General features: G+C 36.3%; 1 protein-coding gene across 2 annotated transcripts in view; it reads right to left on the bottom strand.

Moving 5' to 3' along the window:
• myh14 (myosin, heavy chain 14, non-muscle) overlaps positions 1-25,745 on the bottom strand; it is a 49,482-nt gene that overhangs the window by 13,828 nt on the left and 9,909 nt on the right. For both annotated transcript variants that reach the window (XM_055164221.1, XM_020927886.2), the window contains exons 4-25: positions 23,628-23,784; positions 19,076-19,103; positions 17,552-17,666; positions 16,421-16,432; positions 13,021-13,113; positions 12,870-12,933; positions 12,668-12,766; positions 11,285-11,428; positions 10,909-11,123; positions 10,178-10,330; positions 9,527-9,700; positions 8,926-9,099; positions 8,421-8,535; positions 6,402-6,607; positions 5,271-5,392; positions 4,943-5,012; positions 4,541-4,701; positions 4,063-4,171; positions 3,580-3,711; positions 1,913-2,119; positions 1,132-1,269; positions 608-731 (exon numbers count right to left, since the gene is read on the bottom strand). In XM_055164221.1, the coding sequence (XP_055020196.1) occupies positions 608-731; positions 1,132-1,269; positions 1,913-2,119; positions 3,580-3,711; positions 4,063-4,171; positions 4,541-4,701; positions 4,943-5,012; positions 5,271-5,392; positions 6,402-6,607; positions 8,421-8,535; positions 8,926-9,099; positions 9,527-9,700; positions 10,178-10,330; positions 10,909-11,123; positions 11,285-11,428; positions 12,668-12,766; positions 12,870-12,933; positions 13,021-13,113; positions 16,421-16,432; positions 17,552-17,666; positions 19,076-19,103; positions 23,628-23,784 (2,812 nt within the window). The remainder of the gene's footprint in view (positions 1-607; positions 732-1,131; positions 1,270-1,912; positions 2,120-3,579; positions 3,712-4,062; positions 4,172-4,540; positions 4,702-4,942; positions 5,013-5,270; positions 5,393-6,401; positions 6,608-8,420; positions 8,536-8,925; positions 9,100-9,526; positions 9,701-10,177; positions 10,331-10,908; positions 11,124-11,284; positions 11,429-12,667; positions 12,767-12,869; positions 12,934-13,020; positions 13,114-16,420; positions 16,433-17,551; positions 17,667-19,075; positions 19,104-23,627; positions 23,785-25,745) is intronic.

The following is a 25,745-nucleotide window of genomic DNA, read 5'->3' as shown; positions in this document are numbered from 1 at the left end:
TTATGGGTTTAAAAACGGAACAGGGGAAGTCTAGATTTTTTTACCTGTGTTGCAACAATTTGGGGAAAATGTGAACAGATCATTTTGAGGGCTCAGAGAAGATGTTTTTGGATTAATAAAGTTTGAATTCATCAAAATACAACTGTTTTTGATGAGGGCACAACAATATAATGTGGTTAAAAGCTAAGAAAAAAAAAAAAAAAAAATGTGATCTTAAAATCTTATGGCACTATTGAATAATTTCTTATTGAACGGAATGAACTACTACTTGATGTCAAACTTTTTGTTAAAATCTACTTTGAAAATAAACATATTTTGGCTTGATGCAATTTTTTTGTTAATATCAATGTCAATACAAGATACATGAGGAAGTAAACAACATTAATGCATTGACTGAATGCTGATATTTGATGACAGAATCACATACCTCATTTTATTAGTTGACTAATATGATAATAATAATAATAATAATTTTAATTAATAATAATAATTTCTTAAACATACTATGATCAATAAGGGAAACATGTGGGATACGTGGCCTTTTCTAGGGGCATCATTTCTTTTAAAAGGTTCAAATACAATGCATAAGTTAACATATGTAAATTACCCTCCAGATCAGCGATGACGGCCTCTTGTTTGTTCTTAAGTTTGTTCAGGCTTTTGGTTTTCTCTTCCTCTTCTGTTAACTGGTCGGTCACTTCGTTCAGACGATCCTCCAACTGTTTCTTTTCCTACTCCATGAAAAACAAAATAGATTATGAAAAACAAAATTCAAATGCAAAAATAAAAGGTTCCATTTACTTTCTGTCAATATTTTAAGGGTTTATAGTGTAGAGATGGAGGACAAGTAAGATTCTTGCTATAATTAGCTGCAAAATGGTTAAAAGTACTCAAAATGTATACTGTACATTAAATATTAACATTAAACATTAAAATGTAACCCATGAATACAGATATAGTGCCTCAACATCTATGCATATCTGTTACATGAGGATCACACACTAAACTTGCACAGCAAGATGGATTCTCGTGATATTTGTGAGTTCACAAAGTCACTCACTCACTTGGAGTGCCCCTGCTGTAAGGTTAATTGGGTGGGAGCTGTAAGTCCTGTTAAAATGTGGTAATGACCTTGCTAAATCGATCTCTCTGTTCCACTGCACCCATCAGGTCGGTCTCCAGGCTTTTGACTTTGGTCTCAAGTGTGACCTTCTCCAGCAGAAGGCGCTGGCGGGCAGTTTCCTCCTCCTCTAACTGCTCCTCCAGGTCCTACAGACACCACAAAAAGCACCAGAACAGTTCAATGTATGATGTTAATGACAAGACACAAGAGAACCAATAAATAATATGAAGAATAGACTAATTTAAATTGTTATCAGGATCAACAAATGACAACTTCAAATATGAACTAAGATAAGATAATTGCATATATAAAAACAACCAAACAAAGTGGTTGGTGTGAATATGTGTTACAAGCCAAAATAGAAATCTACTGGTATTTATCTTATTGGCTAATGTTAAAGTGGGACTACGCACCTAAACCCATGACCTAAATTCTAATAGAGATGCTAATTTGGGCAGCACCTGGAGGACTAAAGATAAGAGTGAAGGGGGAGGAAGGGCAGAGTCTGGACATACGAAGAACAGTGTGGTTGGTCTCACAGGTATCTACACTTTAGACTCTGCCCCTGCAGGCAGGTGTTTGTAATCAGAAACCTCTGGCTGTAATCAGGGCAGTCTTGGGGGATGTCACATAGTACTTGAAATTGCTGTGGCTACCGGCGGCAGCACACACTCAGTTTTGAACGTTTTTGACCACACAGTTGCAAATGTACCTTGTTTGCATTAAATTTGCCCAACCCCCTTCTGGCTCATCCACCTCTTATTGTTGTTGTGTAGATCTTGCTCTCACCTGTATGTTCTGCTGCAGCTTCTTCTTCTCGTTGTTCAGCTGCACCCCTCTCTCCTCCTCCTCCACCAGTCGAGTCTCCAGTTCACTCATCACCTCTTCCAGCTCCTGTTTCCTGCTCGCTAACCGAGCCCTCATCTCCTCCGCCTCCGCAAACAGCTCCGCCTCGGCCTGGAGCTGGTCTGCCAACAAGGCCTTTTCCTCCAACAGCTGCAGAATGACAAGGAGTAATGTCATGATACGGAATTTGAAACTTGATTTCGATACAAAAGAATAGATCCAATACTCAATATAGAGTCTTTCTTTAGACAATTCAATTGTAGTACTTTCTTTCAAATTACCATGTTGCGCTACCTGTCATCCAGGTATGTAATAGGTTCCATACTGCCCTACAAAGGCAAAAGACCTTAGCTCACCAGAGTGTGAAACTGAGAAAAATTATTTAAAATTTCTGTAGTATAATAAGTAGGGCTCCCAAAATTTGACAACTAGTTACTATAATGAAGAAATATTTGTATGTGAAAAATATTGAGCTCAAAATTGACCTTTGATCCTTATTTGGCAGTTACTGTACTCTGCCTTTGTATCATGTGTCAAAAATAAAGAGTTGTGCAAAGGCAAAAGGCATTAACTGACACTATTACTGCCTTTTGCCTTTGCATGACTCCTATATTCACATGATAAAGGAGGTCTCAAATACCCCCAGAATTATATTAACAAATTGTTGACCAAACATGATGTTACTGCCTTCTGCCTTTGTAGAGCTGCATAGTTATCCATGGGCGTATACTAGTCTATGGCATTATACTTATTCTGATACAGCTCAAGATCATTCTAAAGCAATTCAGGAAAGGCTCATTTCTCTCCTGTGAAAGTGAGTTTTTTTGTATCGATTACTATCTGACAATCTTTTGGCAATCCTAGTTAAGAGGATGTGTGAGAGATGAATAGGAATGGACCTGTCATGGATCACAATGCTCAAATTTATGATAGAGATTACTGAATGAATACTGCCAATGTGTCCTTGGGCAACTCACTTATTCTCCCTTTCTTCCAGTGTCTGTGTAAATGAACGTGTGAATGAGGATGCCTTCATGTTCACACTTTGATGTGGTTTATGGTGAGGTATGAAAGCACCCTGAGTGGTTCCTTGATATAAAGCACTTTGTATGCCTTATATACACTTTTGTCACCAGTTACCATCTGAAATTTCCCCCAACTGTCCATAATTTTTAACGACCAAGTGATTCAGATTGTTAAAAATGCGCCAGTATGGTTTAACTTTACTTTGAAATTCTGTAAACAATTGTGTGTGTTTTCTCTCATCTGCTCTGCTCTGCTCTTGTTTCACATTTTGTTGTTTTTATGTTATTTTTATTCAATCCAATCTCCTCCAATTTCAAGTGGACTAGAGTCTGCTTGTTTGGTGAGAATAAAGTACAATAGTGGGTTCACTCCAAAAACAGAACTTCCTCAAAAGTGCACCGCTGTTTGTGTCACACAGACCAAAAAATTAAAATATGAAGCACAATATTGTTGTGTTTTTGCAGCAAACATTTTCATAAAGTTGCCATCTGCGCCGTGTTTTAAACTGTTTTTACATGATTTGCTCATTAACTAGCCTGGATGACAGAGGGATGGCACATATTCACAAACAGTGTTGTCTTTACCTGTGCATGTTTCTGGTCCAGCTCGGTGTAGTCCTGCTCCACTCGGGTCAGTTTGTCTTGGGCTTTTAGAAGCTCCGCCTGTCGGACCTGGATCTCCTCGTCCCGTCGCGACACCTGCAGCAGCGGCTTCACCTGCACAAGAGCAAGAGCCACAGTCATATCAGCCACAGTCATTTTTTATTATAATTCAAATATTTATGATTTTTAATATATACAAAATCAAAAAGAGAACAAAACAAAACTACAAAAACAATGAGGCATAATATTAACAAACTGAACACAAAAACACTTCTACATTCAGACAGCTGCAGACATATAAAAGTAAAATACACTGATCACTGCTTCGTTTACACGTAGCATCTTCAACATTTTCACAAGCAGTATTGCTCATTTATTGTCCTCTTTCCCAGTAGATCCTTCCACATTTTAACACATAACATCTGAATGTCCTGTGTACGCTGCAGTGTTACTGTGGTGTTTTACCTTTGTGAACAGGCGCCACCACTGCCAGTTCCTGAGTTTGAGATATGCGGCGCAGTTCCTCTGCATCACCCGTAAGGCGCTCAGCTGCTGCTGCTTCCTCGCGAAAGCTCTGGAAACCAATAAAATGTTTCTTTGTTGTTGTTGTTGTTGTTGCAAACTATATGGCAGTGGCTCTTAAAGTCTTATTCCACATAGGATAGGCTTTCAGAGTACCACCAGATCTAAACCAGGACTATATAAGGCCTAAAATAGGTCTAAACATGGTTTGATATATCAAGATTAAGCCAAAGGATGACAAAAGTATGAACATATTTGTATGTATAATATATATAACAGCAATCTTACTATGTGTATAATCCCAACAAAAAATATGATGATACAATTAATTAATTAATTATAATAAGATAAGTCTTATTATAAATACGTTCTGATAAAATAGTTGTATAAGCTTATATGATGAAAGAGTCATATCTCTTACTTGCGTGCGAGGTATCCCCTGGCAGCGCTCTGGAAACGGATGATGGTGTCTGTGATCTTTAGGTCTCGCTCTTCTTCAAGATGAGCCAAAACTCCAGCTCTGAAGAAGACTTTACTCTGCCCCACTCTGAACAGGTTTGAGTCCAGCTCTAAAGCCCTTATCTGACAAACAAAATCAATTAAGAATCTATTATTAAAAACAAAACAATCACAAATATTTATGCTCTTGGAGTTTACAATGTGCACTCTGAACAGAATCCTACTTTTTAAACATATATTGCAAATCTAACAGCAACTGCAATACTTCAAAATCACAATTAGATTTTCTTTCCAAAATCGTGCAGCCCTAATCTCAAATATTATGTGCATTGATTGTTTAAATAATAATATTATTATGACTCACCATAAGTTCTGACGCTTGTTTCCCGTCCATGAAGGTGCGAGGAATAGCGTTAGGTGTTAGGATCTCATATCTGTAATTTAAAAGGTGTGAAATGAATGTGATTTATCAAGAGACAAAACCAGGGACGTGTAAAAGCAATCATTAACAGGTGCTGAATCTGAGCGTGCGGTAAGAGGTGCAGAGACAGGGGGAGGGGACAGATGGTTGTGATGGGCCCCAGTCTGAAATGTTAAACTAGGCATTTTTCTAAGCTGTCCTGTCTGTCATTAAACCGTTCATAGCAACAGCAAGAAAAATATTGAACATTAGTATCTGTATCTGATGGTACCTCTGTCTGAACTCTTGGAATGGGATGCGATTTGGGAATCCTTGTCTGCAGATCCGAATACCTTCCAGGACACCATTGCACCGAAGCTGATCCAAAACCAGGTGTGGAGCAAGCTTTCCTGCCTAAGCAACCAGAAAAAGACTGTTAGTTTTAACCTTATCAAATCATACTGTATGTGAAACTGGCCTTTCCTTAATTTGTCATCTGATTTTTATCTCTTATATTATACTATTTTCCTCATATAAGCCTAGTTGTGTGTGCAAAACAGATCTTTGCGAATACACTGTACAACTTCTACAGCAGCCTATGCATTATGACAAATTATTACATGATTAGTCCAGACACAAAAAAATATTTAACACCTATAATAGACTCATTAACAGTAGCTGCTGAATTACCATGAACGTTATAATGGGACTGCAATATGAACATAGCTTGTGTGGCTGTGTGTCAATTAAATGTACACTATGGTGCAACTTTTCTAGTGGGGAATCTACCACCCGCTTGCCTACTTGAGACAACATGGTTTTGGCTGGAATGTTCCACTGTACGGTATTAAACTTATCTACCGTGCATGTATTAAATCACAGGTTTTCATTGCTTCAAAATACAGTGAAAACATAAATGCTTCGCTACATTATAACATAATACGGAGAAACATTCCAGGCATAACAATAACACCTCCTTGGAGACAAGCAGGCAGTGTAAACTCTACCCAAAATATACATATTGCACCATTAACACTCTTACTTACTGAATAAACATAAAAACTAGGGATGTAACGATATCCAAATCTCACAGTACGATATTTTCACGATAGACATCTCATGGTACGGTATTTATTGTGATATTTTGGGGAGGCTAATAGAATTGTGAATATACTACTTATTCTTCTTTAAAAGTGCTTAAAACTGCTATTTCTTCATGTAGTTTGCACCAAAACGGAGCAAAGGATCATGGTCGATGTAGTTCCCTCTGTTTTTTTAGCTTTTGCTGCACCATAACAGTGAATTTAAGCAAAGAAACTTGTGATTCGATATATTGTGATGGCTCACGATATTATTGAGAGACCTTTGATGATACAATATCAAGATATTTTGGTTATTGTTACACCCCTAATAAAAACCATACCCTCTTCTCGTGGTTGGGGATGATGCAGCGGAGGAAGTTGGGGTTGGTGTTCCTCAGAGTGGCCATGAGTTTGGTAAGGGACTCTTTGTACAGCTGTCCCACGGTCCTGAACATTCCCTTTTTGGTCTTTAATCCGGCTGCTCCGAAGGGCACCGGGCCACTGCTCTCACCTGTGGACACCTGGTCTAGACCTATGATCCTGTCCACTGCAAGAAGATAGAGAAATGTGTTTACCATCAAAGTGGAATTATGAAAGTGTTTTATGATTTAGGTTGGGTTCACAATGTAGAATTTTATTATGTCAAAAGTTTAGATGGAGGGCAGGGACTTTGGCCAAAGCAATATAAAAAATCTCTAAATAGAAAATCAGCAAATGTTGAACCTGATCATTTAGTAAGTGCATTCACAAAGTCTTCTAATCTACTGGATAATAACTTAACTTCAAATAATTGCTTCAGTGAGAAAGAATGAAGAGTGAAAAAACAATTCCATTTATTCATATGTACTGATTAAAAAAGTATGGACTTCCACATGTGCATGGGCCTAGTAATTACAGAGGTAAAACCCTAAACTGTGAGTAATTAATTCATGATCATTTCATAATCTAATTTGCATAATACCGACATCTAGCATTATGTCCAGCCCTCCACCACAAATTTTGACTAAAAGTTCATCTAAACTGAAAATATTAGAAGAATTCAACTAAACTATTAAAATACTATCTTCAAAGACGTAGTTAAGCCGACAAAGCAAAATTCTAAAAGATAATGACAAACTACTCACACAGTAAATACATACTACCAAACAACATGCAACTTTAAGGTTACACAACACACAGGCATGTAAATTAACATCACACAAAAGCATGGAACAAAGGAGTGTCTACACAAGTTAAAAAATGATTTGAATTCAAAATATTTTGCAGTTTTAGCAGTTTTGAATACTTGGGGTTTACTTCATTAGTAGGTCTAGATGAATTAATATATTTTTCTTATTTTTTGCCAGTTTTTTGACAGTGGAGTAGGGAAATTATAAGTAAAAGAATTGGCAATGGCAATTTTGACTGAAATTAAGACAAAGATAAAATGTTTGACTGCTCCACTGAATGCTATTTTGTTATTGTTTATATTGGGGTTATTGAATGGGGTTTTGCAGTGTTTGATGCTCTAAATGTAATTTAGTTGTTTTCTATGACAAGAACAATAAAATATTGAATCTTGAATTGAAAAGAATCTGAAACTTGTAAAATATTTTTCAACAACTAAAAAAACCCTTCACATACTTAGCTAGATAAGTTCTCAAAATGAAATAAATATTCTGAATCCAAGTTGGTTAAACTCATGTAGAAATAATTTTTAGCAGTGGGGCAGATGGAGTGACAGATCCACAGAGAGGAGGAGGAGAACCTACTGTCGTTGCCATTGGCCTGGATTGTTGCATAGGAATCAAAGAAGTAGACACGAGGAAGAGTTTGAATGTCTGACGCAGAGGAGAGGAGGGTGAGGAAGACAGAAAAATAAAGAAAAAGCAAGCAAAGGAAAGCACAGGGGGAGAGGAGGAGGAGAGTGGCATAGCAGAAAGAGACAGAAATACATAACAAGTTAGCTTAATACATTTATAGTGACATTCTTCACTTTGAATAGGATGGGTCGTGTTTGATTTATAATAAATTATAATAATTGTATTGCTTTTTATGGGTTTTGGCTGATGCCACAGTACTTTTTAGCCAAACAAACATACTAAAACAAAGCTTTTTTAATTGAAAACTTAGAACTAAGTTTTATGCGTGACAGTTTAAGGACTTTTGCATATTCAAAAGCTATAATGGTTTGTTTTAAATTGTTAATTGTTATAGCAGCGGTGTTAGACACTCATCACCCTGAAACCCACAGATTAGAATTCAAGAAGTAAATAAACAATTCACTCAGCATTATTAAGCGTAAAAAAACATGGTAGTTATAAAACTACATTAATTGTTCTACATTTAGGTGTTCTGTGTAAATATGACATTAGACTTACCTTCCTTCCAGAGCTCAGACACAAAATGATCAGACGACTGATGGAGGAGAGACGCTACGTTGTCGTTCAAAGGATCCATGTTCTTTATTAACCATTCGTTTGCTTTATAGTCCACCTACACCAGGGAGCAAAAGACTCTTGACATTTGTAATAAAATCATTATCAAAATCATTATAATTAGTAATAGAGCAAAAACTAAAGGTGCATTATGTAACTTTTCTGGAATGTTTCAGGGTATATAATTAAACAGCTAAACTACTATAGATGTCACCTGCAACTTGGACAGGTGGCTTCACGTGCTTGTCTAAATTTAATAGCATACTGTGGAATAGTCCAGACAGGGCAATAACATCCCCATGGATTCAAGAATACCAGAAGTGAAAACTAGAAAAACATAGTGCACCTTTGAAGATAAAAATGCCTTTGTCTTTTATTTATTCATTCACTGCAAACATTTGGTGGAGGTAAAACGTTTCTGCAGGCACAGCGGAGACGGTGAGCCTACCTTCCCAGCGTAGTGGATGATGGAGAAGTCGGCCTCTCCGCGTGGCTGTTTTGATTTGAAGAATTTGGGATGACTGCCCTGCTCTCCCGTGAGTTTGTCCACGAATGAACGATCTGTTGCCCGCGGAAACCAGCACTCTTCATCCAGGAGAGCCAGGACACCAGGAGGGTTATTCTGACCAGGAAAAAAACATCTTTTTATCAACTTATGTATATTAAAACTGGGTAAAATCTGATCTGCAAAATCATTCCAAAACAATAAGAATCATTAAAATATTTGATTAGCCAAGGAAATTTAAATTTAGTTTGACAAAACACTGGATTTCATGCAGTTATATCATATGTGTAGTGTATATTATTGTCAGCAATTGAAGAAATAGTAGTAAGTTTTTAAATCTCAAATGTTTAAAATCTCAAACAAGAATTCCTAGTTTCTATAACACGTCAGAGAAAAATAAGTTACTTATTTACCCTCTTATCTTATCGTAAAAAATCCCACTTGTGCAAAAAATATATACATGATAAGCATTGAACATCAAGCTTTTATTTATTGCAGTATAAGTGGATATAGTATTGATTGTGACAGGCCCTGCTGTACATACATGTCTCTCTATGAGGTCTATGCATGGCTGCAGGTCCAGGCCAAAGTCAATGAAGTTCCACTCGATGCCCTCGCGCTGGTACTCCTCCTGCTCCAGGATGAACATGGTGTGGTTGAACAGCTGCTGCAGCTTCTCATTGGTGTAGTTTATGCACAGCTGCTCAAACGAGTTCAGCTACAGGAAAAATCAATTAGAAAGAGGTTAGAGGACATGTTATGTTCATCTGTGTATTCATGAACTTCAGGCAAATGATTTCTTCCAGATTTGAAGGATTTTGTAAGGACCATTCCCTGTTCAAAAGATATAATATTTTGTTTTGAATTATGTTCCTGAGCTGCATTGCCCGGCCAAAATCTTCAAATCAGGAATCCTGATGCCTGAAACCCATGAATATATGTTACACAATGGATGGTGCAACAGCACTTTAGTTTTCTTTTATGGATGACTCTACTGAAAACTGCACTACAAATGCATAAATGTGCACTTTTACTAATTGTTATGCTATACAGTTACAGAGCTGGCAAGTTGGTCAATCCTGATGTTTTATTTGTATTTCACAACAATGTTTTAACCTTGTGTTAATACAATATAGATGACAAATAAAAACTGATATTGATCTATGATCTGTTTGTGACATGAAAACGTCCAAACCTGGAAAATTTCAAATCCAGCGATATCAAGGATCCCGATGAAGGAGGCTCCTTGTCTCTGCCTTCTGTCCAGAGCTCTGTTGATCCTGTGAACGAGCCACCGGAACAGACGCTCGTATGTGGCCTTAGCCAGAGCCTCCACTGCGAAGTCAGCCTGGACACAACAACATGATCACTCATATGAACTGAATTCAGAATATTTATCTGGGTTATATATTTTTTGTTAGAATATTATATTTATTTAGTTAGGAGGTATATATATTCTGTATTTGAAGGTGCACTATGAAACTTTCTTTGTCTCTCTATTGGAGAGTTCGCAGCTTTGCCTGGAATGTTCCATAGTAAGGCATTTTAACTTATTTATCTCCATAGAGACAAGCAGGTGACGACCCCAGGCCAAGTTCCACATGAGATCTAGGATAGGCGAGCATGTTCAAAGTAAGAAGGAATATTTTTCTAAGCATGTTTCAAACAATACAAAGCCTGGAAAATAGGCATGTTTAATGCCATACTGTGGAACATTCAAGGGAAAGCAATAAAAACTCCAAGAAGAAAAGCAGGTGATGAACCCTTCACCTGAAACTGTAGATCAAACACCTTTAATATTTTAATAAAAATATTGAACTCAATCAGAATGACACTGAAAAGTCCAAACACATATGACGGATAATAATAAATCATGCAGATGTTCCACATTGTCGTGTGTCTATGTAGAATATAACAGAATGTCACCTGTTCTTTGGTCTGGGCCTTCTGCACGTACTCCCGTCCCACTTTGATTCTGGGGGTGAGGATGGCGCGGGTGAACTCCAGGACGTTGATGCCCAGCAGGTGGCAGAGTTTCTGGGCAGCCGTGTTGTCGGGCATCGAGGCCTGGTCGTGGTTTTTCTCTTTTGTGAAAGAAATATTCCCAAACTGGAGCACAGCAGAGATGACCTTTAACATGGCTGAGGAGAGACAAAATAGAGATATGTTACACTTCTATATTATAAAGCGATACAATAAAATTTAGTACTAGGATTTACTAAGGTATAGTCTCGATACTAAAAATACAAAAAGTTACATAGTGTACCTTTTTAACTGTTGTATATAACTGTGTTTAACTTACACACTGACTCCTCTGGTGTGAAGCCCATGATGGCCATCGAGTCCATGGTCTGAGTGAAGTTTTCTGAGTCACTTTGACCTGGAACTGGGACCGACCCTCCACTGAGGAAGCGGTACTCGTCTGCAGTCCCCAAGAGCAGGTCGGCTAAAAGAGAGAGATTATGTGATATTCAAAACTATAAGATTCTGTGTATTATATTACAGGTCCTGTAGTAATCTTTATTACTACTTTGGCAACCATAGATTTGTTTTTTCCTATAGTGTTACTAATTTGCATACAAAACATTAGCCAGTCATAGTTATAGTGAAAGGGGTTATATTTCAGGCCACCAACGGAAGCTCAATCTTTCAGAAAACCTACAGTAGTTCTCATGGCTCATTAGTTAAAGGGCCTATATCACACAAAATTGACTCTTGTGAGTTTTAAGACATGTTAGAATGTTGTTACTTTTTTCTTTACCAGTTGCAAAGCTGAAATTGTTCAAATGATTCTAGTGAGTGTATGAAGTTTAAAAACACAGTGGAGCATTTCCTGTATTATCTTGTTTTACACTGCTCTGTGACTATAAACGAACCGTGTTGGGAAGTAATTAAATGCCTGTACTGAAAATACACGAGATGTAATGGATTAGTTTTTCCTGTAGTATTACGAATTTGCATATTAAGCCTTAGCTTGTCGTTGCGAGAATGAAAATAATAGAATTACATCTCTGACACAATAGAAACCAGATGTTAAACAAGCTACAACAAAATCTATTAAGAGTAAACTGGCTGAGTGACAGAATGAGATCATTTGAGTGCAATTACAAGAAAACATTTGATAAAGATTTAAAAATTATAACTCAACACGGTCACAATTACAGGAAGGCATTTTACTGACTGCACCAATGAAAGAAAAAAACAACAGGTATATTTTTTATGAATTGTAACCCGGGTAAAAACAAAAAAAAAAGTCAACTGTGCATAATATAGGCCCTTTGATACTGTTAAAAATTTTAAATCATTAGAGTCACTTGTTATTTCTGTACTGTTTTGATTCTGTTGAGTGCCTTGGCTCAGTCTCTCTGGTTGTTTCTTGATAAATAAAGGTATCAGAGTTACTCAGATTTATACTGAGACTATATTGGCACAAGTAATGCATATTTATATAATTACCAGTTTTTTTGTTCAGCTTGTTTTCAGATTATGCGGGCAAAAATTAAGGGACTCCCTAAATTCTCTGCATTTCGTCCGAGGGTGAGGCTTAGCGTTCCATGTCAATCAAAGCCAACGAACTGTTGTGAGCTGTATTTTCCAAGAAAGGAGTTACAAATTCCCAGAGTCCCCACAAATTAAACATCTCAATTAATGGGAGACAGTGTGTATAGATTTGATTAAAGCTCACCTCTTGTTTCATCTGAAGCACCACTAAGCATCTGGTAGAAGATATGGAAAGTCCGTTCATCCTTGGCCTGACGTGTGGCTCTGGACTTTTCTAAGAGGTCTGTGTGATTGGTTAAAGTATTTTTGTACTTAATTATGATGTTATATACAACAACAAACAGCATAATGATTCTTACACATTACAACAGTTCATAAAAAGATACAGGTCTCAATATTGGCACCAACAATGTATCCGGCCATGTCAAAGTTAATGCGGATGAACTTGCCCTGAAACAGAAAATAGTTTTACTTTTCACACAAAATCTATCATAAGTTTATTTACAAAAAACACATGTATTATTTTAATTATCTTACAAATCTAGACGAGTTGTCATTTTTCACAGTCTTTGCATTCCCGAAGGCTTCTAGTATTGGGTTGGCCTGCAGGAGCTGTCTCTCCAACTCGCCCTGAAAACAAAATAAAAATGTGAATCTGACCGCAAAAAACAAACAAGGCACTCCCATTGTATTGTCTTGCATTGCTTTGTTAATAAATAATAAATCAAGCCACTATTTAAACATAAATTCTTAGTTTGTAAAAGCAAACCCATAAATTATTGGAATGGCCACCAGCAGAAGCTCTCTCTCTCTTTCAGTCAGCACAGTTCTCACAGTTCATTAGTTATGCAATCAATAGAAAGGCATCAATCCTGTTTCAGTCATTGCACTGTGACTATAATGAGCAGTGTTGGGAAGGAACTAAATGCACACATGAGACCAGAATACAAATTTTGAGTAATCTGATTAAGTTACTCAAGTTACATAATATACAATGTAGTATAGGCTGAGAAATACAGAAAACATCACTCTTGGGCGAGTGTGTGATCTTTTCTTTTATAATTAGAGACACTACTGGTCAAAAGTTTTAGAATGCCACACTTTTTCTAGTTTTTTATTGTTTACTGTTGACCAAGACGTATTCTAAACTTTTGATTCATCAAAGTGTCCACCTTTGGCAGATAAAACAGCTGAACACACTTGTGGCTCATTCTTTTTATAATAGAAATCAAATATTCTTCAGAAAGTTCTTCCCAAGTCTGTCGCAGAAGTTCCCATAAATGTGTGGCACTTGTAGGTTTCTTGGCTTTCACTCGTTCATCCAGTTCATCCCAAAATCAGCTTGATGGGGTTTAAGTCTTGAGACAGTGCTGGACACTCCATGTTTTCAAGCTCACCATCTTGTTCTTTTTTCCTGAGGTAGTTTTGGCAGAGCTTGGACTTGCCTTTTGTTCTTTTATCTATTTTTAAAACTCTGGCGGTTCAATACTTTTACCTTTGTACCATTTCAAGTTATTCATTGGACTTGCACGACTTGAATTGCAATAAATAACTGGAAAAATTAGGGTGTTATAAAACTTTTGACCGGTAGTGTATATGCATAACAAACTGTGCAATAAACATAAAGCTGCTTTAATCCTTTGTTTTTATACTAGGGCACTAGTGTTCATAATAAAATTCCATACTCTATTTTGATACTAAGGATTCTATACTCTATATTGATTTCAATATCACACTGAGAATAAAATAACTAATAATTTTTTTAGACAACAGAATGTAATTTTCAACATTAAATAATAGTACTTTCTTTATGCTGCTATGTGATCTTATACTAGAGCTGACAAAGCTAAAGATCATTCTAAAACTGTCCAGGAAAGGTCCAGTTTTGTTCTGTTTATGTGATTTTTCTCAGTATCAATTTTGCTTTTTGTTTTGATAAGTTTTAAAATAGGTTGGTATGTAATTTTTGCTACTTTTGACAACCCTATTTTACACTAAACTCTCTGGGAATACACTACCCTTATTACACAACATTACAGATAAGATTTTTGGCAGGTAGTCAATATTCTGTTAACAGTTTCAAAGTAATAATGTTTTTACTTGTCTCTGTTTAGCACTTTGTTTTTGAAATGTGCTAAACAAATAAAGCGAACTGGATTGGAGTAATCTTCCCAACACTGACAACAGCAAGTCTTAAATGATTAAACACTAAAATAGTACTAAGTTTGAGTGAATTGAGAACCACTGCTCTTGAACACAAAAGCAAAAATCTGCGGCTTGTTAGTAGCATTAACACTCAAGTGCATTGGTTGCTGTGTTAGCTGCAGTCGTGGCAGGAGCCGCAGTGTCAGTGCAGAGGCTAGGGATGCTGCAGTGAGGGTCTGAGGGGAGATGGACAAAACTACACATGCAACGCCAAGCAGGACTCCAGCTATAGGCCCGTCACAATAATGCACTTTCAAGTAGTTTAAATGATTCATATTTTAAAAATCAATTTCAGATCCTATTGTTCATTTAATGCCTTACTTAGAATTTTCTAACCAAAGCAATGACTCTCCATGTTCTGTATAATTGTCCTTAATTTGTCTTTAATATGTTTGAGCATGTATTAGGTGAAACTGGGCCAACTGAGGCCAGAGGTGTCGCAGAATATTCAGAGCCCTGGGTCCTAGAGATACTATCTAAGGACAAGTGCTGCGAAGTAGGCCCAGGTAATTGGACTGATGTGCTTCAGTTCATGTTTTTGTCTGTTTTTGTAGCTGTTCCTATTGAAATAAACCAAATAAATGAACAAATACAATATTCTACCTATGAAAAATGCACAATAAGTCTTTGTGAAAGATGCCTGCACGGGGTCCTGGGTAAACAGGGACTACTTTTGCTGTGAGGCATAAATTTGCTCTGGATAATTTGGGTGCTTTTTCTGCCCCTTAAAACCTGGAGCTAATCCACTGTTCTCATCTATGTGATGCTTGAATCACTAAGCATTACTAGAAAATAAATATTAGTTTAAGTCTATTCTTCCTCAATAGATTAACTTTTGACAGCTCTTAAAAAATACTTACATAACCAAGCACTACACAGCAGTAGTTTGTATCTATAATGACTCAAAGAAATGTTAATTATGTTCTTTATCAAAATAGGTCTTTTCTACCAGTGCAAATAAAATGTACAAACAATACATTTTGGGCACAAAAAGCTGTAACTCTTTCCTTAACTGAACCATAAATCAGTGTAGTAATGATTGTGACAGGCCTGTACCCAGACCAAGTGCAAATGAGGCACATTTAAGTGACAGCTACAAAAACAAAGCCACGCCCTCTGATACACCTGTATGATCACGCTTAAAAGCACCTCAGGCTTTCTCATTTCACCAGGCCAAAAAAGCTAAACAAAAACAACCCTGCAGAAGCCACGACAGTGAAGCAAAGCCTGCCTAGAGATTACACCGCAAACACGCAATGGGTGGAAATTACTTGAATTCATTTCATTTGACTAAGCAAGGTTAGAAAAAAACAACAAGGTTAGAAATGATTAAACATTTAGTTTCATTAAGTGTACAGCCAAATAAACTACAAGTGACACAAAAAATTAAGAACTACTCATATGTTCCACAGTATGGCATTATTTATCTCCATAGAAACAGGTGACGCTACAAGGCAGTTACAGATCAGATCTGTGGGGAGGCGTTTGACTTTTTCAAGGTACAGCGCCAGAAAGCTCTGGAAACACTTGTAATTGAATAAATTACATATGTGTTTAATGCTAAAAGATGGAACATTCCAGGGAAAGCAACAACAATCAGGTGGAAGTGGCTTTAATATTATGAATTCAAGTATTTTTTGCAGTGTGCAGTATTACAGCAAAGCATTAGGCAGCAAAGGGGTTTGTGCTTAATCAAAATACATTGTGTGATTTAACAACGTGGTATACTCACATATTGCATACTCTGATGAATTGGTCAATTAATGAGGGTAAGTGGGTAAAGATGAAGAAATAAAACACACAAGACACAAAAATAAATGAAAACAGACAAACACTTCACATTAAATACAGTAGTTTGAACATTGGTTAAACATGTTAGTGAATTAGTGAAGAGTGAAGTATTAAAATGACAGGTTGAAAAGCAAAGGGCAGGGACAGGAACTTACCCGATTTACCATAGAACTGCCTCTGGTTAAGGACCTAGAACCATCCATCTGAACATGCACGAAACAGAGGAGCAGGGGGCCAGTGCAGGAGAAAAGGAGAGGACGAAGAGGAGTAGGAGGAAGAGGAGCCAGGGAGAAAACAGATTAAAGAAACCCAAACCAGGATAAGATGAAGAGGTAAGATTATTAATAACTTCAAAAGTATAATCAATGTAAATTAAATGCAAACTAAATGAACTCATCTTTATATATAAGGGTGGATGATAAAAACTATATTTTGTTTGTGGTTTCGGAGAAAACTGAGGACTGTTGCCATAGCAATTAAAAATTCAAAACAAAATAGCTATTATAGCTTTACTATAGCTGCACCTTAATTAACCTTAATACAACATTAACAATGGCTTACATCATAACAAGCAAATAGTTTATTAGAAATGATTCAGGCTTTGTAACTACTTAACCAAACGGTTCGGTTTGAGGTTTGAGCTTGGTCATGCTCTGTTAAGGCTAATTAAAGTGTATTTAAAGAGTTATTAAAGTGTTACCCAAATTATCATAAATGAAAAAGTCAGCAAAATGCCAACTGTAAACAGAAAACTGGAACCCATGATGAGCCATTGTAAACACATGACATGATTCAGTGTATTCTTTTTAAAGCAGATATGTACTGAAAAAAAAAAGACAGATGACTCCCACCGCTCCTATTGGCCTCAGTTTTGCTCTAAATGAGTGACAGGTGGAATTAACCAATCACAGGGGAGTGTGGACACACAGAAGATGCTGGTGTACAGTGTGGTAAAATCTGGATCAAGACCTAGACCCTAATAAAATTGTAACTGTCATATAACCTTTATGTCTTATCATCCACCCATTTATCTAAAAACATTTTTCCAGCCAGGTGTGATAGTGCGTCAGACCTGTATTGCTTCTTTGGGGCGTCCTGGGGTCCCGCCTTTATGAGAGGAGGCGACGTGAGCCAAATACTGGATCACCTTTTTTGTGTTCTCTGTTTTCCCTGCTCCAGACTCTCCACTGTAACATGCACATACAAGAAAAGTATAAAATAAATATACAATAAAGCAAACGTTATTGAATACACTTTTAGCTTAGGCTTAGGAAAAAGTATCTGTATATAAAAGTACTACGGATGTCAGGAGTAACTGTAACCTATTGTTGATATGATTGTGGATTAGTTCAAAACAAAGGAAAGCGACTGTATTTTTTTGTAACCAAGGTAATCTAGAAGTCAAATCAAGTATGCCACTCTTAAAATAACACAATTTCTCTTCGAAAGAATAGTAACTTGAAAGAATTTGGCATAGAGATAAACTAACTACTACACTTTCTGCAACTGCAGATATAATTGAAAGGGCCTATGTAACTTGCTGGCAGGTTTCACATTATTCTCCATCTCCAAGGAGACAAGCAAAACAAACACATGTATTTATGCCCAATGACATAGTGTGTGGAACATTCCATTCAAAATAATAACATCAAGGAGACAAGGAGAGAGCAAAACCTCCACCTGAAAAGTTACACAGTGCCCCTTTAAAGTGACTAAAGAAAGACTAAAGCACAGACAGTGCAGAGGAAACAGGCTGCGTAACATTTGTTGCTTGTGGGAAAGAATGGAGGAGACTGGAGCAAAAATAGCAGCTGTGACAGAAGCAACGTCTTTGTCCCAAATTCAGTCAGACACAGAGGATCCTCCACAAAGACAGGAAGGTCTGACAGGAAAATGGAAGACAGGAAAACCAACCTGTCGCTACGATTACTGGTATTATTCAAATGGAAGGTTCGGAGAATGGTTTATGATATCAGTATCTCAAAGTGTTGTCACAATACAAAAATGGGACAATATTGTAATGTTCAACTCAAAATAACAGTATTTGTTTGTTATACCATGTGGTCTTACAGTAGTTCAGTAAAAACTCAAAATGAAACAGCTCAGTAAAGTCAAATTAAACCAGTTAAACGATACTTAAATGTGTATCTAAATTCAATACTACCGGTAATTTTAGTATAAGTTAGTTTTTGATTTTGGATACTTTGGAAACCCTAGTAACCGAGCAATCCTTTTCTTTTTATCTAACCCAGATTAACCATTACCTGAGCTACAATTCAAGAAACAACATGTAAAAAGGCAAATTAAACCTAAGAGCCACTCCCATATCTTCAGATTGCTCACTGCATGCCTTCTTCCTTCTGCTGCTGTCTAATATAGATCCCTGTAGTCTAAACAAAATCATTACGTGACAAATACAAATGACTAAAACAGCATTGACCGATTAATCAGCTAAACAACTCATGGTATGGCCTCCAGCTCTAATTGATACATGTTTGAAAGAATAACCGGTTTTGGTTCATTTTTGACATGTCTAAACTGTAGATTCAACATTATATTATTTATGTATATGTAAGAAATATGATTGATTACTCACGTGCAAAGGATTGACTGATCTTCTCTGTCTGTAAATAGAAAACAAAGATTACATTAGCAAAACACACTTGTAGAGCACTTTTCATGACACTTAAAGATGCTTCACAGTTTAAGACAAAAACACAACTAGGTCTAAAACAGGAAGAGGAAGTACAGGTAAAAAAGAAGATACAGTTATTTCTTTAAGGTAATTTTGAACAGGTGAGTTTTCAAGGCTTTGTAAATAGCAAAAAAAATACAATCCTAAGATAATAAGTTGTTTGAATCAAGTAATATTTATTTCCATTTGTCAACATTTTGACTTCAGTTTTAAATCTTAAAATAAGGTTTGCCAATAAAACAAGCAAACCAACAAGGGAAGTAATTTTCCTTGAAATAAGAAAAGGACATGCATTTTCTCAATTTGCAGTGACATCATGCTGGGGGTGTTCTACATGACTGTCTATGGTTTAATTTTCAGCAGTTTCTACAGGAACAGAATGCAACCATTAGCAAACGTTGCTGAAAAGGTTTTAAGAAAAAGAAAAAATACAAAATTAATTTAAACAACTCATTTTAAGGATCCTGTGTTCATAAGCATTCATGGTCCTGTTTAGGCACAAAATCAGATCATTCTGTTATAGTTCAGTCAGTTCTTTATGGTCAGATTGTGTTAAAATAAATAACAGATTAATGTCTAAATTGAGTAACAGAGCTTCAGACACAGCAGGGTATCCATTTAGCATCATATCCCCAGAGAATGTTGATAACATCTGCTGCAAAGTATCAATTGGTAAATCTTGTTTTAAGATCAAACCTAATCTACTTAAATCAAGCACTTATTTACATATTATGTCATTTATGATTAAATTTTTTTCCAGTAAAATGTTTGTGATTTGACATGAATGTACATGTTCCATATTGAGACATGTGACCTCTGAAACAGTGTAAGGGCACGCAGGAGCCTCTGTCTCCGGGGTCATGTTTCACGGTGTCTCCGCTCCCACAGACCAGTGTAAAAAAACATGTACCACTTCAGACAGGGCCGCAGAAGGTTCAGGTTTTCTCAAGCAATAATATATTCACAGACTGATGGAGATCCTGGTTAAGTTGGAGCCAAATAAGGAGGAAGGGACATCTGGTTTTGGAAGTAATAAAATTCTCAATTATTTTTTCTACAGACTTTTTCTAAATGCAATATAAGTTTGATTAGGGCTACTGGTAAGACCCAAGATGATCAGTGACTGAACCAAAAGTCAAATTTGATGAAATGCCCAGCCAAAACTATAGAGACAATAAAGTGGAGGGAATTACTTTAGGAATCATTTATCAAAATGTTTAATTATAGACCATGATAATTAGCACTGTGACATGTTAGTGCCATTTGAACCATCTCGCACTCTGAGGATCTCAGGGGCCGACCTCCTGCTGGTGCCCAGAGTCAGGACTAAACATGAGGAGTCAGTTTTATGCATGGATCTATTAAAATAACAGCTAAAAACAGCTTTCTGAAGTGTGAGACAGGCCAGGTGTGACAATGTGCTGTACATTTGACAAATTATACCATCACTCGTCTTTTAAAATAAATTTATAGTTAATTAATTACTATTAATTGTTTTTATTGACTTGCGTGTACAGTATGTGATTGTAACACACCCTTCTTGCTCTGTACATAACATACTTTGAGTATGAATTGTGCGCTACAAAATAAAAGCCTTCTGAATGAGGCATTCTCCCAGCAAAATGGTTGTTTTTTCATGAAGAAATAATGGTATTTAATCTTATGAATCTAACAAAAGTACTAACTATAGCTGTGTAGGCAGTAGTAGGGCCAGTTCACAAGGTGTCTGAGGACCCAAAGAAATGGCTTAGCCTCTGCGGTGCCTTTTAACTTTTAATATTGTAAATACTGAAAACCCTATGACAACAGTGAAAGGGCATTTTACATATGGAACAACCCCCAGCCCACCACACAGCTGCTGATGCCTCCTTTGCCTCAGACTGCAGACACATGTGCTTCTTTCCAATTAGAGAAGCACCAAAGAAAAGCACAGGCCACTGACTGAACTGGTCACTCCGGGCTCCTCTCTCCAGGACTGTCCCATTGTTTTGAACCATGTTTGAAGTAGCTTTGATTCCCACACATTCACAGTAGAAGAATTCACACTGGTTCTACAGGTTAAATCAGTGCTGTCACACCTACAACCGCTCAGAGCAGGCGGCCAGGGGCGGAGAATACAGAATACAGTCCTGTGTTGTTGCATAGTCATAGTGTTATCATTGACAACCACATACATTGCTCAATTCAGTCTTAAAGGGAACATATTGTGCAAAAACAACTTTTTAGAACCAAGTTCTAATTGTTTAGCTTCTAATTTACCCTCTTGATGTTTTGAAGCTTGTAGTATTCAGAATGATTCATGCATATTTGTGTAATGTTTATTCATGCATGTTTGAGTAATGTTTATTACAACCTCCATTAACACCACCACAATACACTCCCAGTGTTTTGTAATTACTTACAATTACAATTTTATTTTCTTAATCTGTGACAAATAGGATAGGATTGGGAGGGCTGCAGATTTTGTAACAAATGAGATTAAAAAAAATTACTATCTATTGATCTATTGACCCTACCTGATCCATAGGGATCAGGGTCAATAACAGTCCTCAGGACATAAGTGTCTCTCCTCAATGCCCTGCAGTGATGCTGCAACCACAGAGGGGGCAGAACTCTGGACACAACAGGAAAGCCCACTTTAAGCCTCACTCTCACTCTGCTCAGTAGTTTTGGTTGGTGATAAGATGGGACATTCCCTCGAAGCGTTTCCTTAAGAATGTCATCTGCCACATTTAGTGTAAAAAATAAATGTAAAAAATAGCTAGCTCCTTATCTTCTCCATGCATATGAGAAAAACAAATAGCTAATTTCACACAATCCAACCTTTAGTTCTGTCCTTTGAACTTTGTATGCTGCACTTCAAAAATGGTAAAAAAAAAAAAAAATCCCATGATATGTTAAAAACTGAGCTAAAAAAATGCCTAGTGTGCCAGTCAAGTAAGCAGCCAATCACTCTGTTGCCATGGCTGCATATAAATAAATAAATATTACATAAAGGTCGACAGGTGCCATAGATTACCAGATCACTATAATGTAAGAACTATAAAGTAGACAAAAGCACATTGTCTTCTTTAACAAGTTTCAAATTGAATTATTTACTTTTTATATGCCAAATGACGGTTAGAGACAGCAAAAATTCCTGTAATATATTTGTGGTGACTAATAGGATTATCAAAATCAACAGATGGAATGATATCATCAGATTTACAGAACGTGAACAAAGTGCAGCCACACCTGGAATTCTCCCACACACATAGGTTTTATTATTTTTGAAGGCCCCCTCCTATAGAATGCTTTACATTTGGGGATTTCTAAACTAAATCACATACTTAAACCTACAACTGATTCAATTTATCAATTTTTAATTACATTTTTCGACAAATAATCTATTACCAAAAATGTGTAACTGACAAAAGCTATTTTGTTCTGCCACATAAAACCTGGAGCAAAGCCACATGTCTAATCCACAGTGGATTTTAAAGCATGAATCACTAAAGCATTACAAAAACATGACAATAAATCTATTCATATTTCTTCCTACTTTAACCTTGGGATTTCCTGTATATCTTGAAATTAAGTCTCTTGGAAATTCTTCAAAGCCTTAGCTGGCATGAAATTTGACTATTCATGAGTCTTCCTATTATGTGCAACATTTTGAGAAGTTTTTCCCCATTTTATATTGTATATTTAAATTGAAATTGTTAATCGCTTTTGCAAAGCTCCCAATTTTTGATCACTCTGAAACCCATGGGTACAAAATGCCAACAGAGGGAACAAGGCCTAAATCTTTAGGCATTTGAATAACTGAGAAGTTAGTAGTTAAGTAGTCAAAACAATGACTACTAAAAATGCTAAATTGTAAACTGGTGGTAATTTGAGCAATGACATGACAACAACAGATAACAACTAAACACTACAACACTAAAACTAACATTAGTGTTCTAATAGCCTCATAAATTAGGTTATATGCTTTTGATTATTTTATTATTTTATGTTTAGTAAAGCAAATAACTACACTACAACACTAAAACTAACATTAGTTTAATAATTACTAATATTCATAAATTAGGTTTTATTATTTTTGTTATTTTATTATTATTATTTTGTTTTATGTTTATGTAAAGCAAATAACTTTTTTGAGATGATCAGTTTAAATTTTTTTGAGTGAACTAGTCTGGTACAACAAGCTCTATGAACATCACCTACTATAAATATACTTTTTTAATGGTTAATGTACGAATGAAATCAACCATACCTCTAGGTATACCTTTAATAATCCCATGTTTAAAATAGTTTATTTTGCTAAATATATCTACACTTCAAGTTTTTTTTTTTTTATTCTGCTGAAAACACGCCCTCAAAGAGGGACCAAAGATCACAGGATAAATTGTGATAGCAGGAGAGTTTGAGCTTTATATGATTGCAGGTCATTGGTTTGAGATAGGGCTGTTACCTTGCAGCATGCTCCGATAGGCCGCCTCTGATATGGCATAAATGTGTGGAGGCATCTCGTGGCGTTTTTTCCCTCTGTACATCTCCACTATGGACTCTGTGTAGATGGGCAGGTTCTTGTACGGGTTTATTACCACACAGAAGAGGCCCGAATATGTCTGAAAATACAAAAATACAAGAAAGAAACATGAATTACTTCAGTGTTTATGAACTTTTGTTGCACTTTTCATTAGATTTTTCATACTACAGAAAAGATATTATACCAGGGATGCATCAATATGGAAACTTTAGGCCAATATTGATAATCTGTGAAAAGCTTGGGCCATTAACCAATATTTTTTTCTAATTTTTGCTTATTTTAAAGAACTACTATAAAGAAATATTGCTGTAAAGCTTGCTTTTTACAATGGATTTCTAAAATAAGGATTAAAAAACATGCAAAATCAGTTTGAGCATGTAATATCTTCACAAAAGAAAACAAGTTTATAGGTCTATATTTTATTAAGCACTATGTTTAGAGATACACAGTACTCAATACCTGTTTTAATACCATACTGATTTAATAAATACAATCAGCTGTAAATGAACACAACAATAACACAAAGCAATAGTATTTGATCATATGACGTGATCTTTCTAAAACTTTCCCACAAGTTCCAGTTCTACCCTGTTGATTTTGGTACAAAGAAAATAGACAATAACATAATACTACTCTTTCATTAGACAACAGAGTCTAGCCTGACATTTTCTACACAAAATACTAGTGCCCTCTTTGCTATTATGATGTGGGCTTATAGTAGTTCTGATACAGATCATTCTTACTTAAACTACTGAGTAAGGTCCAGTTTTTGTGGGTATGAATAGTTTTGACAACCCTAGTTCTACTTCTATTTATTCATGACTGCAGGATGTAGAGAGCAGGGCTGATTATGATACAAGAAATGTGATTTGTGTGACTGGTACTGTAGTTAGTTTTGTGAATTATTATTAAAACTCAATATAGTTAAACTCACACTGCACATTTCACATAAGACCATCAAAAGGAGCATTAACATTGAGAGAAGACAGAAATATGAACTTCTAAACTAATACAAAAATCATGTAGAGGTGTAAACTACAGGGGTGGGAGGTGAATAGTACATACAAGACCCCTGGGGACTAGATCATTTGTTGTATGTCGACATTACATTATGTTACTCAAATAATGTCAGTCTGTTTTCTCATTTTAAACATTCAAATGGCAATTTTTGGTTCAGTTGTGATATTCCTGCAGCTCATTTGATTGATGTCCATGTTAATATCAGGTGAGATTACAGAGCAGAGTCAACAGGTGAAGCAGCCTTGCCCACGTCTGATAAGCACAGGAGTAAGTTTACATTCAGAATACGTCAAGACTGGAAGGTTAACAATGTTTTTCTTTTTCATATAGTTTTAGTATTAACACGTCAGCTTTTCTCCTTAAATGAACTTCAACCTGGTTTCACGTCAGCTGTACAACCATGAGGAACAGTATTAGATAATGTAAAAGCTGCCAGTCCAGTCTTACATATAAGTATAAGTATGGGTGTCACAATAAGTACTACATCGTGGGGTTGTCATAATTATCAGAAATCAGATGCTAATAAAGACTAAAACGAGACACTAGATACTCCTTTGAGCAGGTATTGCTACTAAAAAGAACGGAAATGAACACTTCCTGATGATCTTGAGCTGTATCAGAACAAGTACAGACACAGGCATAGACTCGTATACGCCCATGGACCATTATGGAACCTTCCTGGACGACTGAGGGATTACTCAGATATGAGGCCAGATGGTAATATAAAAGAAAGTACTACAGTGTGTTTTTATTTCCGGTTATTGGAGCTCATGCTTTAAACAATATTGTACATTTAGAATATTTTGGGGATAATCTTGCTTTAGGGTTATTGTGCCAGTAGCATAATTTTGTTTCAGTATTATCATTTATTCTCAGGGTATCCCCAGGTTTGACTACCCCAAATTTAAGACCTTTGTGAAAAAACAAAAAAACATAATTTAAGACTTTTTAAGGCCTTAATTTCGAAACATGAAATTTAAGACCTTTTTAAGACTTTTAAGACCCCGCGGCTACCATGAC

The sequence above is a fragment of the Boleophthalmus pectinirostris genome, unplaced genomic scaffold (genome assembly GCF_026225935.1).
Source record: "Boleophthalmus pectinirostris isolate CB_2022bp ecotype Guang Dong unplaced genomic scaffold, ASM2622593v1 HiC_scaffold_6, whole genome shotgun sequence".
NCBI lineage: Eukaryota > Metazoa > Chordata > Actinopteri > Gobiiformes > Gobiidae > Boleophthalmus > Boleophthalmus pectinirostris.
The sequence above is the reverse complement of the archived record's forward strand: the minus strand, read 5'-3'. Positions and strand labels throughout refer to the sequence as shown.